The sequence below is a fragment of the Ostrea edulis genome, chromosome 10 (genome assembly GCF_947568905.1).
Source record: "Ostrea edulis chromosome 10, xbOstEdul1.1, whole genome shotgun sequence".
NCBI lineage: Eukaryota > Metazoa > Mollusca > Bivalvia > Ostreida > Ostreidae > Ostrea > Ostrea edulis.
In genome coordinates, this window is record NC_079173.1 from 42,918,775 (window position 1) to 42,936,698 (window position 17,924).

A 17,924-nucleotide genomic window follows, 5' to 3' on the forward strand; every position below is an offset into this window, starting at 1 on the left:
ATTTCAACACTAACACTAACTAACCTATGGGTATGGAAAGAACACACAAGGTTTACATGCATATGCCGACAATGTGGTTAGCCCCCACTCCCACTTGTGGCATCATATCAAACGCATATGTGCAGTGGTATGTGTGTACTTACAACAGGGGGCTTGCTCTATATAAAAGAAAGATAATCCATGATTTTATTAAGGTAAGAAATTTAATATAATGGGTTTGTGATTAATTATTTGTTTAGCTAACAGTGACTTAACATTAGTAACCGCGGCACTCTACCCCCGTATATGTGAGGACTTTTTGACAGTTTATTTTTTAATTCAAATACTTGTATCCAATATTCAGATAAATAATGAGACGACCGTTTTAGTTCTAAAATCAATCCGTTAAACTTAGGGGTGGGACGATTCAAGGTTAGCTCGATTCGGTTCAGTTTTGTTTCAGTACAGCATGATTCTTTTTTTTTAATTCGGTTCATGTTAAGTCCAATCTATCTAATGACAGCACACCACTTAAGAACTTTAATGAGTAGCACACTTATTTCAATTTGTTCAAGTTTTGTATAACTATACATCAATATTTGTAAACATTATTTCTCACATTATCACCAGTTTGAGATCGACTTTACCCATGTGAGACAGCCATGCGAAATTTTTCTGTCTCACACTGCTGCGACGTCATTTGATTGTGACGTCATATATTTTCTATGATTTACGTTACACGGTGAAGATTTACGTTATACGGTGAAGTAAAATTATTTGGTTTTGTTATCTTTAAATTTTAATGTGTATAGCTTTCTGTTGGACAACCTTGGATTTTTTAGTTTACACTTAAAGTGTAAACCATTTTGGGTATGCTTTTTCTGTCTATCTAATTAATTTTTGCATCGAAGTTGAAATGAGGATTTTGATAATTTAAAATTTTCTCAAAGCTCCCAAATTTATGCACTAAACTGTAGGTAAAATATGAGAAAAATAATCCTTCATCATTTACTCGTGTGGGTAGGGAAATTCCACCTCTGGAACAACATTCGCTGTCTAGGACTCGGCAAAGCCTCGTCCTAGACTGCGAATCTTGTCCCCTCAGTGGAATTTCCCTATCCCACACTCGTACTAATGGAGGATTCTATTAATCTGACATCTCCTCGGCACTTGATCCCACCTCCTGTGTGTCCAGGGGTCCGTGTTTGCCCAACTGTCTATTTTGCATTACTTATAGGAGTTATGAAATTGATCACTGTTCATCATCTTCACCTTTCATCTATTTATAACTACACATAAAAACTTTGACAGAAAAAAGAAATCTTTGACAGTCTAAAAAATTGTTTTACTAAACTTCAACACAATTTCAAAATTATCAAAGATATATTATAGTCAATCTAAAACGTATATGATGTTTTCATTTATGTGTCAAAATTTAAGAACTCTGTGAATTTAAAGTCTTTGAAAATATATCCTTTATTGAATCACTTCATTCTCTCATCTTAACTGTCAAAGCATTCAATCTGTGTTACTATCTACGATGTTGATTTCACTCCAGCACAGACAAAAATGCTATATGTCATGTGAAGATCTGGCGGACTATATTCTGTTGGAGTCTGATTTGTGAAAATGCTAAATCTCAACACAGTAGTGATTTAAATCTCTGTTGCACAAAAATCCATATGTTCTGTATATCACTCTGATCCCATCTTTATTGTTTGTTTGATATATGCAAAATCTAAACTAAACCAACCCGAAATCTGGAATTTGTAATCGGTGAATCGAATCTAATAGTATGAATGGACTGTTAAGCAGGGAGACATCTCATATTATCAGGTCTGAGTAGTGTTATCACCCACGGACGCAACATTAATCAGACCTGATAATTTGTGATGTCTCATTGCTAAACAGTCCATAATAGTTCATTATCCTGACGAACCTAAACATTGAAAAAACATTAAACATCTATTGACTTGTACTACACTACTTTTTTCTTAAACGTCAAAAAATCTCAACTTTTTCTGCGGAAAAATTTGGATCAATTTTCAATTTTCAATGATTTTAAGGGAAGAAATCGATCTTAGCGTCAACTACATGTAATCTTTGTGTTACGTCAATGTATATAATCAAGAAAGGAAACCACTGAGGTTTGAGAAAGTTAATCGAGCGAAAACGTTTGAATGTAGCAGCACAGTAGAATGACGCAAAAACATAAAATCAAGTGTAAACATTTTGTAACATGTAGCGGTCACCCAGCCAAGAGCAGATCTCGCTCGCCATTGCTGAACATGTGTGATCAAGAGAGACACTCTACCCCATAACTAGAAAAGCTAGCTCACTAGGGACTTATACAGTTCCTCTTATCCCGACCCCTACAATTCATCGTATCCTGACCACTACAGTTCCTCTTGTCCTGACCGCTAAAATGTATCTTGTCCTGACCGCTACAATTACTCTTATACTGACCGCTACAATTCCTGTTATACTGACTGCTACAATTCCTCATATAATGACCACTACAGTTATTGTTATACTGATCGCTACAATTCCTCTTGTACTGACCGCTACAATTCCTCTTGTACTGACCGCTACAATTCCTCATGTACTGACCGCTAGAGTTCCTCTTATACTGACCGCTACAATTCCTCTTATCCTGACTGCTACAATTCTTCATGTAATGTCGCTACAATTATTGTTATGCTGACCGCTACAATTCATCTTGTCCTGAATGCTACAATTCCTCTTATACTAACCGTCACAATTTCGCATAAACTGACCGCTACAATTCCTCTTATCCTGACCGCTACAATTCCTCATACACTGACAGCTACAATTCTTCTTATCCTGACCTCTACAATTCCTCTTATCCTTACTGCTACAATTCCTGTTATACTGACCGCTATGATTCCTCTTGTCCTGACCTCTACAATTACACTTATACTGATCACTACAATTCCTCTTATACTGGCCGCTACTATTCATCCCATACTGAGTGCTACAATTCCTCTTGTCTTATTTTACTTGGGCCATTATGATTTATCTTCTAAATAGAGACAACACAATTATCACCCTGCTCGTCAGGGAGACATCACAAATTGTCTTCCTTCACGTGAACAGTCTGTAACCAATGAGATTGACTGAATTATTCTGAAGGAAAATATAAATATTTGTTATAAACCACAAAGCCACATATTCTCAATAGGTCTAAAATACAAACACCATTTTCTATGATATACATACACACACCAGCATGTTGTTTAGATTTGGTAGCGTAACAAATTGAATATGTTGACCACTACTCTACCTCGACACCAAAGGTTCAGGTCCCAGTTTATGACTATTTGAATCAATTGAGCAATAAAGCACTAAATGATTCTTAGAAATGTTCTCCTTTACACCTGAATAAATAAAAAAACATATTCAAATTGTTAGTGTAATACCACCTGTAAACAAAGTTAAATAAAAATCGCAATGTCTGTCTGACTGCATTTCCATCTCCTGTCTTTCCCTTTCAATCTGCATCGGGGAGACAACTTGTAATAATAACATTCCATTATCAATCAAAATATTTGAAATAATTCTGTTCCTCAAGTTTGAAAATTGCAATCATTGAACCATCAATATGTAACACTTGCCACAAACATTTAAGGATTTCACGTACGATACTCAGGTGACCGTTTTTCTCCATCGGTCAGTAACCTGAATGTTGAACTTTAATGGATTGATTGATTCGTAGTTATCATAGTCTTTTCTAAGAAACTGTTTCAATATGATTAATGAGAATTGATCACCGTGTTAATTTTTGATTTCTTGATTTTTCACAGGTTCATCCTGGACTTCGTTGAGGTCCTGCATATTAGAGAAATGGAATGTTGACGTCAAAGTGGTAATCCTCCTATTACACCTACATTCTGTAGATATAGTTTTATCTTTCGATTCTTGCCTGTCTGTCTGCAATTTTAACTTTGGTATGATCTTTAGAATTTTACAAGATATATATTTTATACTTGATAAACTAAAACGTGATTCAACTCATCAAATCCAAGGTCATTATTAAAAATCAGAGTCAAATTGGCTAATAGCATATGTGACACGTCTTTCTTAAATCTCTTTTCCACATGTCCTTTTTTGTGACTATTTGAGAAAAAACAAAACTGTATCTTGATTAAGTCTTTCAGCTCCCTGAATTGAAAACTGACTATTTTCTTCAGCAAGTGCTTGCCATTTGAAGTAAAAATCGCAGATCTTTTGGAAAGGACCCGAAAAACAGAAGTTTTGTTGATGTTACACGAAGGTATAAATTGTGATACTTCACGTCGTCATGTTCCTTAAAGAAGCATTATACAGTGTTTCATGAATGTTATATGCTGACATGAAGCATTATACAGCGTTATATGAATGGTATATGCTGACATGAAGCATTATACAGCGTTATATGAATGGTATATGCTGACATGAAGCATTATACAGTGTTATATGAATGGTATATTCTGACATGAAGCAGTATACAATGTTTTATGAATGGTATATGCTGACGTGAAGCGTTGCAGTTCATAACCTCGTGTATTATCAAAAATGAAATTTATTTTAGCTTATCTGAGCTGATTGCTCATTGATCTTTCTCATAACGTTTTGTGTGGCATTTGTCGCTTTGTGTGCTGCCTGTCCATCCAGTCGTAAAATTTTAATATTTTTTTATTTCTCCAAAATATCTAAGCCAATTTCATTTAAACTTGCCATAAAGCATCCTTGGAAAAAGGGAATTCACATTGAGGACCATGTCCATTTCAGAGGGGAGATAATTAACAAAAGGCAAGGATAGGGTAGGGTCACTTAAAATTGTTCTCCTCTAGAACCAGGAGAGTTTGAATTTTCATTAAATCTTCTTGACATAGTGTATATTCCAGTTTATTAAAATCATGCTTAAAGGGGATAGGCCACAATAGAGATTAAAGTTTTATTAAAGTATGTATAGGAAGGAAGGGAGAAATCTTTAATAATCTTTTCAAGATCCACTTGGCCAGAAAAGTAAAAAGGACTAGAGCCCCAAAGTACTAACATTGGCCCTTTTGCAAAAAATGACTTTCACAGTTGATGCTTTAAAATGTATAGGTCATAGGGCAATTTATTTTATAACAATGTATTTTCTAGTTTTCGTTTTACAGTCGTTTAAACTAACCTCTCGGCCACCGCGTTTTTGTATGAACTGAAATAAATAGCTTAACTATGCAAGAAGAGTGACCTTTAGCTGTACATGGGAATGACAATTGAACAGAAGGAGGACTACGGGACGTATATACATGTAATGCTGGTTGGTGTATACTTGTATCACTCTTGAGTTCTGGTTTTGACTTACCGTATTTCTGTACATAGGACCTGCATATATGTCTGCATTTGTCACACAGAAAATCACGGCCACTAGGCTTTTTTCCAGATAGTCTGCATATTACATTCCTATGAATCTGTCTGTCTGTTTCGTAGTTCTAGGACAGTTAAAACTCTTATATGACTGTTTTAGGCATCTGTTACAAATCAATTTGGAAACGGAAATAAATCAAAATAGCAATGCATAATTTCATTATAATTTAGATTTAAACAATATCTTAATATGCAGAAAACACAAATGGATTGGACAACAGGCATTGTCGACATAAGTCCTCTCCAAATGCATGCTAAGGTAAATTATGTCAGTGTTATTCATACATATTTAAGTATTAAGACATCAATCAGGCTGTTTCCCTTTAAGAAATTGTTAAAAATTTCCCCCTAAATCGTGTCGAAATTATTTGCACTTTTTAAAACAATATGTTATATATATTATACGTATGACGTACTATTGCGTCAATGGCATCCCCATAAAGTGAATATTGGACAGTATCAAAATAACTCTGTATAATTTCCATTTCATGATCGAGATGCATGCCTTGTCGCATAAATAAGTAGTATGTAAAACGAAAAATTCTTTAAAAATCTATAGTTGCAAAATTTCAATAGTTTACACACAACACACACGCACGCACCCATTTACCCACACATTTATTTATGTAGGAGTGTAATATTTGAAAAATCCTAATATCAAAGTTGATAATTTTTCCAAATCAGTAAGGCATATTCGTAGCTTCTAAATTTGGTGGGAAAAACACTGCATGTAAATCATTTCATTTTGTTTCATTAAGAATAATGATAAAGACATGAACATGTAATAGTGTAGAACTTTAAATGAGTGTGGTAAGAAATTGGAATAACAATATTTTTAAAAAAATAAATAATAATAAATAAATTAGATCTTCAATTAAGGCATAGTTCTCTTCATATTCAATAATAAATGGCTATGTAGAAATATAAACACAATATGTTACACGTACTTCTAAACTGAAATGCACTATATTAACCCTTACCAGTATATGTAATACTGGTACAATAATCATTATACTATGGTAGATCTATATCATAGGTTTGGATGTCTTGATTAAAAATAATGAAGGGGTAATATTATACTCTGAAAATGTTCATAAATTCCTTTTATATATTATTGTTCTCCATTTTCTATTGAAAATTGTGTGTGTACTTTACATTGGATCCTCCACTTACTTTAGATTACAGTAGCCTCCCTTGCATTTTTACAAATATCAATCAAACTCCTTAAAACCGTCATTTCAATGTGTAAAATGATCATTTGAAAAAAACAACTACCCTTTTTAATTAAAAAATAAATCAAGAAATTTAATGAATTATTTATTTATGCCTGGAATCATACATATACTTTTGACACGTAGTGGAGATTTGATAAAACAGGTATATGTAGGCAAGGAAGATGTATGACTAATCGCGTGTGCGGAAATTTATTAACTGGAAATATATCAGCAAATCTGAATGACTGGAGACACCGTATGTAAATGTGCAAGATTATGCCTGAGGAATATTGTATGTTGTTGTCCCCAGACAAAATCAGAAAGATTACTTATTATTTTCATATAAACGTGGCATCTACAAGAATTTTTACTACTATTCCCGCACTTCTAATTCATATGCACTGACATATATCACTGGCCCAATGAGTGGTCGGCCTAGTGATAGTCCCGCGTAACGTACTGACTCGAGGTGTAAAACCGTAAGATTTGGTTAAAAACTCCCGGCTATATAATTGGTAATACTGTAATACTCGCGCATCTAATTTTTAGGAATCAAAATAATGAAGCATTTTAATTGGCACCTGTATCCGTAGTAATCAGGATACATCAGATATACTGATGTCAGCTGTTCAGACGACTATTCCTCTTCTTCTCGCGATATTTCAAAAAAGTTATTTTTCGATAGCAGCTAGAATGTCGCTGAGAGGTTTTTTCATTGGAAAGAATACCTTTCATTACCAATTTTTATTTGATCGAATTAAATCTTACAGTGAAACATACGCAATATGAAAATTATTGCCCCAAAGTGAAAAAGAGGTGGTAAAATCTGGGACAAAATCAAACATGTTTATGGAGTTGACGTTCAAGTTCAAGTAATCAACATCCGGTTTCACAAATTAAGGTGACATGTGATTTGGGCAAGTAGTATACATGGAAATCAAGGGTAGAAAAAATCAGCAAAATACACTTTAGATTTCACCCCAAGCGTAGGGCATTACAGGGTGTTCGTGGCTTGAGTCCTTTACATGAAGGCTTTATGAAATAATGCAGATTTAATTTTGTTCAAACCATGGTCCCTGGTGGTAGGGTGGGGCCGCACTAGGTGATCAAAGTTTTACATGCAAATATATCGGGGACATCTTTTTATAAGTCTCCTTAAAAGAACACAATCATGATTAGTCATACTGATATGCAAGCATCCATAGGCATGTTTGGTAGTACAGATTCTAGTACATATGTTCAAATTGTGACCCCTGGGATAGGTTGGGACCAGGCGAGGAGATCAAAGTTTGACAACAGCATTTATAGCGAAAAATCACAGCGCTTTATTACGAAGGGAAGAAAAACATCTTTAAGAATCTTCTTCTCAATAAATATTTAGCCAGAAAAAATTATAATTCACAAGAAGGATTCCTGACATGAAGTAAAATTTATTCAAATAAAGGCTGTTGATGGTAGACTTGGGTCACAAGAGGCAATCGAAGTTTTGTATGGGGATATATACAGGAAAAATCTTCAAAAATATTCTCAAGAACCACTGGGTTAGCCTTGTTTTAAGGGGTATTGTGGGGCTACACTGGGTTAGTCATGTTTTAAAAAGTGCTGTGTGGCTACAATTAAAGATCGAAGTATTACATGAGGATATAAACGGATAATCTATACAATTGTTATTGTCAAGAAAAACAGTGCCATAATTAGTCATATTGTTTTTCAAGCATCCAAAGGTAGTGAAAATGCAGGTTGGTTCAAATCAGCCCCAGCCGCACCCCAACACCCAAGGTAGTGTGGGGCCATACAAGGGGAAGAAGGTGTGACATACCCGTTAAGAGTTGATAGGGAAATATCTTTGAGAACACTTATCCCAAAAACTGAAGGGGAATTATTAGTCATGTCAATATGCAAGGATTTAAACGTAGTTCAAATTCAAGTTTGTTCAGGTCAGGGGCCCTAGTGGTAGGTTGGGACCACGATAGCAGATCAATGTTTTATATGATAAAATGGAGAACATTAATTTAAACAAAACATTTTCAAGAGTAACAGGGCCACATTAAATCCATCGAAATCCAAATGATCCTATTTCCCTGTATCTCTGTGTGTGTGTGGGGGGGGGGGGGGGGCATTGTTTTCTCCTGGATGCAGGTATCTGCATAATTCTAACCTTACTTTTGAATAGTGGGTGATATGTGCATATTCTGTAACAAGACCTTTTTCTGTTTCTTTGTGACCTTTACCTTCTACAATGGTCTCTTTTTCAGAAAACCCAACATATTCAATATGTCCTGATCTTTTAATGTTTTCTACATACATGTAGATATCCTTTAGCAAGACTTTAGAGAACATTTTGCTGTTAAGAAAACCTAACCTACTCAATATTTCCTAATGCCAGTTAAGATCGAACTTTCTTATTTTCTACATGCTTGAATATAGCGTATGGAAAGACATTTCATTTCATACTATATCTGACTTTGTGACCTTGACTTTCTCGAGAATAACAAGGTCATGCTATTTTCTTATTAGTACCAAGGCATCCCCATGTTGTGTGAATTCAAGTTTGGTTGCGTCGTGACCCTTTGGGGCGAAATTTGGGGCGACAATATGATTTTAAGAAAACCATAACAACTTAACAACAGCAGGGCCAGGGTGACTCAGGTGAGCGATGTGTGCCATCCTCTTCTTTATGCAGAAAATGGGTCGATTAAAATTATTCAGTAAATTATGGAGACCTATTTAATTGTATTAATTACATTATGGGAATGTTTATATCCAAATTTATGTAGCTCTTGGAACATGGATTATGTAAAAATAAAGGTAAATCCAATGATTGCTACTTTCCAGTTTCTCTAGCTGTATGCTGTTTGTTTGATTTCAGATTGTATTCCAAAAGACCCAGACCCTCCACATCATGGACACACTAGGACTCTGTACTCAACTAAAAGTACGACAGTGTTCTCAATGTCAGGGGGACACCGAGTTCTGCTGTAACACATGTAAATATGATCTGTGTTTACAGTGTAAAGAGAAACATGTCATTGATTTAGATATCAAACACCATGATGTTGTGATTTACCGTGAGAAGTTTAACTACATCCCCAGACAAGAGATCTGTGTCAGACATCCAGACAGGTTCTATGAAATGTTCTGTCAGTCGTGTGAACTTTCTGTCTGTTTCCGATGTTTAGAGCACCGAAAACACCAAATACTGGACATTAGAACAGCCTATCAAGCAACGCGACAACAACACAGAGAAATCATTGACAACATCAGAAGTGAGACTCTCTATAACTGTCGTGTTCTCCTGGCACAAATCCAAACTAATATCCAAACTTGTCCTCCACAAATCTATTACCGTCAATCACAGATGTCAACAAAAGCACAGAGACTGAAGGATCTTATTGACACCGTGGTATGTGATGTTAAAACAAGATACCGAGGTGTATTGATTAATAGAATACAACAACAGAAAAGAAAAATGAAGAGACAACTTGTTTACCTACAGAACTGTGAAGACAGATATGAACAATCAGCAAACAGAGCGGTACAATTCCTCTTGTTTATAAAGACCAGTCGTGTCCCCGAAATAAAAAATAGTCCTAGTCAGTTATTGAGTGTCATCACTGAAATCCAAATGACAACAGGAAAACGACAAGTAGGAATAGACGAGTGTGTGAAACTGATGTCCACACCTGTATTACACACGTCTGTCTTTGTGACAGGTGTTAGTCGTGTGATACACATATCTCGTGTGATGTCTGACAGGGTCTGGGTCTCTGATTATTATAATAATCTCATCTTGACAGACACAACAGGAGATGCTATACACCGTGTGACAGATAGAGCATTGTATGTAGGAGGACTACACACAGTGAACAATTTTGGTGAACTGATTTATATAGACAGGAAACGTAACATTAACAAACTGTCTACAGACAATCAAACAGTCACCAGACTGTTACAGAGACCATCACCATGGTATCCACTGTGTGTATACTGCTTCCCGTCCACTGGGGATCTGATGGTCGGGATGTGGAACACTGATACAAAGACAGGCAAAGTAACCCGTTACAACAGTAGTGGTCAACACATCCTCACCATAGAACACGACAACACAGGTCACACGCTGTATAGTGGTCCTACAGATATCACAGAGAACAATAACGGTGATATCATTGTGTCTGACTGGATTAAATATAACCGTGGTGCTGTAGTGGTGACAGAGCGCGGGGGAATATATCGATTCTCTTACACAGGACCTCCATCAGGATCGCCAATATGGCCACGTGGAATATGTACAGACGCGCTGTCACACATCCTGGTGTGTGATGATAACACCGATACAGTACAGATGATTGACAAGGACGGTCATTTCCTGTCTCTGTTACTGACACGACAACACGCAATAAACAAACCACTCAGCCTGCATTATGATGATAAAACTTACCTTCTCTGGGTGGGAACAGACACCAACACAGTGTCTGTATATAGATATCTACAGAGGAGGTACTCTCTGACTGGTAAGTATTAGTAGTGTTGTAGCTTATTGTACTATATCAGATATCTACAGAGGAGGTACTCTCTGACTGAAAAGTACTAGTAAGTACAAGTAGTACTGTAGTTCATTGTACTATATCAGATCTATACAAAGGAGGTATTTTCTGACTGGTAAGTACTAGTAGTACTGTAGTTTATTGTACTATATCAGATATATACAGAGGAGATACGCTCTGATTGGTAAGTACTAGTAGTGCTGTAGTTTATTGTACAATATCTGATATATACAGAGGATGTACTCTCTGACTGGTAAGTACTAGTGGTACTGTACTTTATTGTACTATATCAGATATATACAAATGATGTACTTTCTGACTGGTAAGTACCAGTAGAACTGTAGTGTATTGTACTATATCAGATATATACAGAGGAGGTACTTTCTGACTGGTAAGTACTAGTCTAGTAGTGCTATAGTTTATTGTACTATATCAGTCAATACAGAAAATATATGTACTGTAAGATATGATTAGATGTAGTGTCTAGTGTTGATTACAGTGTGGTTATAAATAGATAAAGTGTTTAGTTTTAATCACAGTGTGGGTTATAAATAGAGGTAGTGTTAAGTGCAAGGTGAAGATAACGAACAGTGATCAATCTCATAACTCCTACAAGGAATACAAAATAGATAGGAGGAGTAAGTACAGTGTGGGTTATACATAGAGGTAGTGTTTAGTTTTGATATAAGAATACCCCCTCTATTTATAATCATCACTGTGATCAAAAATAAATATTACCTCTATTAATAATGACAACAATGATTATTTTTCACAGCTGTCAAGAATGCAAATATCGGTGATATCACCACAGCTCTGACTTGTGACATGTTGTATATTTCTGTAAAATGTTGTGTATATCTGCAAAATGTTGTTTATTTCTGTAGAATGTTGTGTATTTCTGTGGAATGTTGTTAATTTCTGCAGCAGGTGTGGACAAAATCTACAATGTGTATTGTTTGATATTTAGCATGTACATTCCACTCAGTCTTTGTGCTGAATAGGTCTCATGATTTTAGGGGTTCTATAGATTACAAATCTTATTAATTAGTAAATTCACAGATTTTGATGAATACCCCCCTCCAAAAAATGCTATGATTGTTGTCAAATACTAATGATCAGAGTATTTCTACCGGTTCAAAAATGAAGTGTCCGTGTGACTTTAAATGTAAATTTGTGCCACATTCATTAGAAATTTCTGCAGTGCACTGCTGCTTTCCACTATATAATTCATTGAATAATACAATTTTTAGAAGCGTGCGGTATTATCGGTATGCCGGTGTACCAGTATGTTTCTGGTGCCGGTATGTACTGCAGTAAACGAGGCAAAATATCGCTATATTCAAGTCTGCTGACATCTTAAAAGATGTAAAGCAGGAAGGCATCTACCGAATTCGGCCATTTCATGATCCCCGTTGTAGGGGTTTTGACTCCAGGGTGGGTCCAATCATAGTATATAGTGTTTATATGTAAGTTTACTGATACTGTATAAAATCAAAATGCATACTAAGGAAAAAATGTACAAAAGATGACTTTCACAACTCATGGTTTTGACTCTAGGATGGATCCAAATTAGTCATATCTTTTAACGTGTTAATGTTAATACAACTATTATATGATGTGGAACTTTTCAACAGTGTGTGTACTGATGAGGGCATTGAAGTTGTAAGAACACATCTTGTTTGATACTTTTACTGAATGTTAAAATTTAACTATAGATATTTGGAACAGGACATTTTTTTTCTAGATACCAAAACCCTTGGGTATAATAACTGCACACAATCGGTAAAACATGCGAAGCATAGAAAGCGATAATTTGATCATTAATGATATGAAAACATCAAAATTAAAAAAAAGGAAAAATAATAGAGAGCATTTCATTAAGAAAACATTTGATAAAAGGTAGATCATAAAAATTGCTTTTATGTTGTTTGGTTTATAATGCGGGTCGAATACCATCTCCGCCTATCTGGAAAACCCTGAGTAAAAAATATATAATGGCAGATGCATGCAGACTTGTGTGTTCGAATTAAATCGCCAATCTTCTTGAAAGTACATATTCCTGCTGATTCTTAACACTGAATTGACAGGTTTGAGGTGCAAGAATATAGGAATTGTGGTCGAAGAACAAAACACGTCGATATGCACACGTTCTCGTTGTTCTCTTTAGAGAAGTAGACAGCCATATCCTACATGTAGAAATTATCGTCATTTGCAGCTCTAAGAACAACAGGAACAGCAGTCTGGAACGCACTTCTGGACTTTGTGATAGTGTCAAATAAATTGCACAGGTTTTCCTCCTATTAGTTATTTTTAAATCCGTCCCAGTCATTAGCCTAGTCACAGTCAATTCTAGTCTTGATACAGAGACACTGCTATTTAGTATATACTAGACTGTATGCTTTCTTTTATGAATGGATTAAACCTTTGTTGTGTGACTGCAATGTTTCAAAATAAATTTAAGTAAGATATTTTCTTAATTATTTATATTTGAATAATTAAAATTGAATGCAATTTACAATCAATAAACGAAAAACTGCTCATTTTTTACATTAATAAACCACAACTAAAAAAGTCTAAAAATTGAATCATGATACTTAAAGATTAAATCTGTGTTATACCGTGGTATGTACCGCGGTATTTTGTAAATACCATGTATACTGCAGTACCTTTTTAGCTCACCTGAACTGAAAGCTCAGGTGACCTTTTTTGATCGCCTGTTGTCGGTCGTCTGTCCGTCTTGAAACATTTTACATTTTCGATTTCTTCTCCCGAACCACTGGGTCAATATCAACCAAACTTTACCAAAAGCATCCTTGGGTGAAGGGCTTTCAAATTGATTCAAATGAAGGATTATGTTCTTTTCAAAGGGGAGATAATCACAAAAATGTAAACATAGGATGGGGTCATTTAAAAATATTCTTCTCAAGAACCACTGGGCCAGAAGCATGGCCTCCCGGGATTAAGTTAGGGTCACAATAGGGATCAACGTTTTACATGTGAATATATAGGACACATCTTTAAATAATGACTCAGGTGAGCGATGTGGTCCATGGCCCTTTTTGTTTCTGTGGTACTCATATGATCGAGTGGGCATGTTGGTCTCTTGGTATGTGATGTAGGATTTCTAATTGATAATATTCTGCGTTTTTTTTTAATCCGTAGATTATCCAGACAGTGTGGAAAAAATAAAAAAAAAATCTACCACTTGTAATACGTACCATTAATCAAACTCATGGTTGTTGATCGTGTCAGACAGGTGGTAGTTTAATACAGGTACTATATACAGTATAGGGTAATGTCTTTGGGGTGGTGGATACTTTTTATGGTCAGATACGATTTTTTGATACCCTTAGAATATCCAGACTGTGTGGAAAAAATAAAAAAAAATATACCACTTGTAATACCATTAATCAAACTCATGGTCGTTGGTCGTGTCAGACAGGTGGTAGTTTAATACAGGTACTATATATAGGGTAATGTCTTTGGGGGGGGGGGGTTATGGTCTCATACAACAGTGAGTCACTTAATACAGTGGGTAGCTATGGCAGTTTTGACGAAAACATCTACCACTTGTAATACCATTAATCAAACGCATGGCCGTTGGTCGCGTCAGACAGGTGGTAGTTTAATACAGGTACTATATATAGGGTAATGTTTTTTTTTTTTGGGGGGGGTGACTTTTTATGGTCAATTACGACAGTGAGTCGCTTAATACAGTGAGTCACTATAGCAGTTTTGACTGTACTTACATTACAGAAATAGTGAGTTACGACTTAATTTCAACATGGGGACGTTTTGTTTGTTATCAGCTTTTGTAGTTTACTTTAAGTGTTAGTTTGCCTTTCTATATAGTTTTTGTTTCTATGTATAAATTCTATCGTCCTGAGGAAGGGAGAGGTACACCCGGTAATTAAAGAATTCACTGTTGTTTGTGCAGTTGGTCAATTTTAATGTTTTATAACCTTATTCATTTGACCTCGTATCTAATATTAGATCCGGCACTTTAGATGTTGGGTGTTGTTGGTTTTGGTACATTAGGTGAAGATAAAGGTAAAACTTGATATAACTAATTACGCTTGCAATCAACATTTCTAACGTTAGGTTTAATATAAGGCCCTTGGTTCAACAGTTATCATTTCAGAGAATTTTCTAGTTGATGTACTGTTAACCTAATTTTTATCACTGAGAAATTTTGATTGCAAAGGACAAAGATCAACTAGAATACATTGTTAAGATTCATGTATAACTAGCGATATATATGTAGCACTGTATATTTGTAATGTAGTAAGTGGTACATTGGCCCCAGGATAATATGTCACATGCTACAATATAATTTTTCTCACAATACAATTATTATACTACAGTAGCGTGGATGTGACTTGAATTAACCTCCTACATGACCAGTATGAAATGATGCACAGTGATTATTTTTTGTTATAAACCAAGAAGAAAAAGCTACTGTCTGATCAAGTGAGCATCGTGACCCATAGGCCTATTACCTTTAATCCTATCATGTCATGCAATGTGTGATGAATGTGATTAAATGATTGGATTTAAATGATTGATCAGTCGTTGATTACAATTATCAATATATAATTGATTATGTCTGTGGTAGGTTGGGCCTATTTCAACAGGATTAAATGTTTAACCTCTGCAAGTATAGACAAACTGTGATAAGTTGTTGTTGTTTTTTTGTTTGTTTTCAAATAGTGATACTCGGATGACCGAGTGGACATGTTGGTGTCTTGATATGTGATGTAGGATTTGTGATTGATTACATTATGTACTTTTTTATACCCTTAGACTATCCAGACAGTGTGGAAGAGGATACCAGAGAAGAAGCTGATCCTAAAACATGTTGCCAGAGGTGTATCTTGGTGTAGATGTAAAAATTAATTTTCCGAGTGGTGTCACATAATCTTTTAGTCAAATATGGCTTTGAAATTGTATCAACATTTTAATATGTAAACGTACAAAACATCAATTTCAAATTTTAGTGTGTTAATACATTTAATGAAACATTCTTATACTCCCGAACACAGTTTTGGGGGGTATTTAGGAAGCACTCTGTCTGTCTGTCTGTTCGTCTGTCTGTCTGCAGATTCGTGTTCGGGCCATAACTTCTTTGTTCTTTGACTTAGGCATACCATATTTGGCAGACAGGTGGATCATGAGACAATTTGTCGAGTATCTTCATGACCTCTATATGACATTGACCCTTGACCTCAAGGTCAAAATGAAAGATTTTTTACAATGGATTCGTGTCCGGGCCATAACTTATTTGTTATTTGACATTGGCATACCATATATGACACATGAGTGTATCACCATGAAACGCTGTGTCATGTACCTTCTTGACCTTCATATGACCTTGACCTCCAGGTCAAAATTAAAGGTTTTTACAATGGATTCGTGTCAGGGTCATGACTTTTTTTTTCTTTGACATAGGCAAACATGAGACAATGTGTCGGGTACCTTCATGACTTCTACATGACCTTGAACTTTACCTCAAGGTCAAAATTGATTATAGGGTTTTGACAGTCATACCATAAGACAATATTGTATCACCATTAGGCTATGTGCCATGTACATTCATAACCTCTTTATGACCTTGACCTTTGATCTCAAGGTCAAAATTATAGGTTTATACCCATGGATTTGTGTTCGGACTATATCTTCCATTTTCTTCTACAAAGGCATACCAATTTTTTACACTCAGGAAAGTGGTAATTTATACCTATTAACAACACCCTTTGGGAGATTGGGGTAAGTGGGGGTATTCTTAGTGAGCATTGCTCACAGTACCTCTTGTTTTAAAGTCCTGTATATAAATATCACATCTTGAGAAAAGTGTTTCCTTGAAAGTTTACGGAAATGACTTAATGATTGCATGTCATATTTTACAGATGACAAACGATTGCCATTACCCTTCCTTCAGCAAATGGTTCTGATCTAATTTCCTAATTTAGTGATGGTGGACATTGATTACATCTCCTCATCTAGTGATGGTGGACACTGATTACATTTCCTCATCTAGCGATGGTGGACACTGATTACATTTCCTCATCTAGTAATGGTGGACATTGATTACATTTCCTCATCTAGTGATGGTGGACGCTGATTACATTTCTCCATCTAGTGATGGTGGACACTGATTACATTTCCTCATCTAGTGATGGTGGACATTGATTAAATTTCCTCATTTAGTGATGGTGGACACTGATTACATTTTCTTATCTAGTGATGGTGGACATCGATTATATTTCCTCATCTAGTGACGGTGGACATTGGTTACGTTTCCTCATTTAATGATGGTGGACATTGGTTACATTTCCCCATCTAGTGTTAGTGGACATATATTACAGTTCTTAATCTAGTGGTGGTGGATATTGATTATAATGCCTCATCTAGAGATGGAGGACATTGATTGCATTTCCTTATTTACATTGATTCATTGACGTTAAGCTCTATGCTTTGTATGGCCACTTTCATGATTTAAAACTAAAAATATTAAATCATGTATTTCCATTGAATTTCGTTATCTTCACCTTACATCATTCTACAAAAACATTACATTTGGCCAACGAATTGAGAAAATATATAGGAGTTTTCAGGGGAAAAGTGCCACAGGAAACGTAGGTCAAATGCTATGTATTACATAATATATTGTAGGTGACTATCAAAGCCATGCATATATACCAAGTTTCATAAAATTTGATCTATTAGTTATGCCCCCCTTCAAAGAAGACGGGCATATTGGTTTGCACCT

General features: G+C 35.4%; 1 protein-coding gene across 9 annotated transcripts in view; it reads left to right on the plus strand.

Moving 5' to 3' along the window:
• The window catches only part of LOC125666148 (uncharacterized), a 35,612-nt gene extending 17,927 nt beyond the window's left edge, over positions 1–17,685 (plus strand). For 4 of the 9 annotated variants that reach the window (XM_056151398.1, XM_056151397.1, XM_056151394.1 and 1 more), the window contains 5 exons: positions 3,804–3,865; positions 9,129–9,260; positions 9,481–11,122; positions 15,959–16,040; positions 17,062–17,685. In XM_056151398.1, coding sequence (XP_056007373.1) covers positions 9,514–11,122; positions 15,959–16,038 — 1,689 coding nt within the window. In that variant the 5' untranslated portion in view covers positions 3,804–3,865; positions 9,129–9,260; positions 9,481–9,513 and the 3' untranslated portion in view covers positions 16,039–16,040; positions 17,062–17,685. Of the gene's footprint in view, positions 1–3,803; positions 3,866–9,128; positions 9,261–9,480; positions 11,123–15,958 lie in introns of all 9 variants that reach the window. The other 5 variants (XM_048899277.2, XM_056151401.1, XR_008799052.1 and 2 more) reach the window with 4 other exon arrangements.
• Positions 17,686–17,924: the final 239 nt, after the last annotated feature.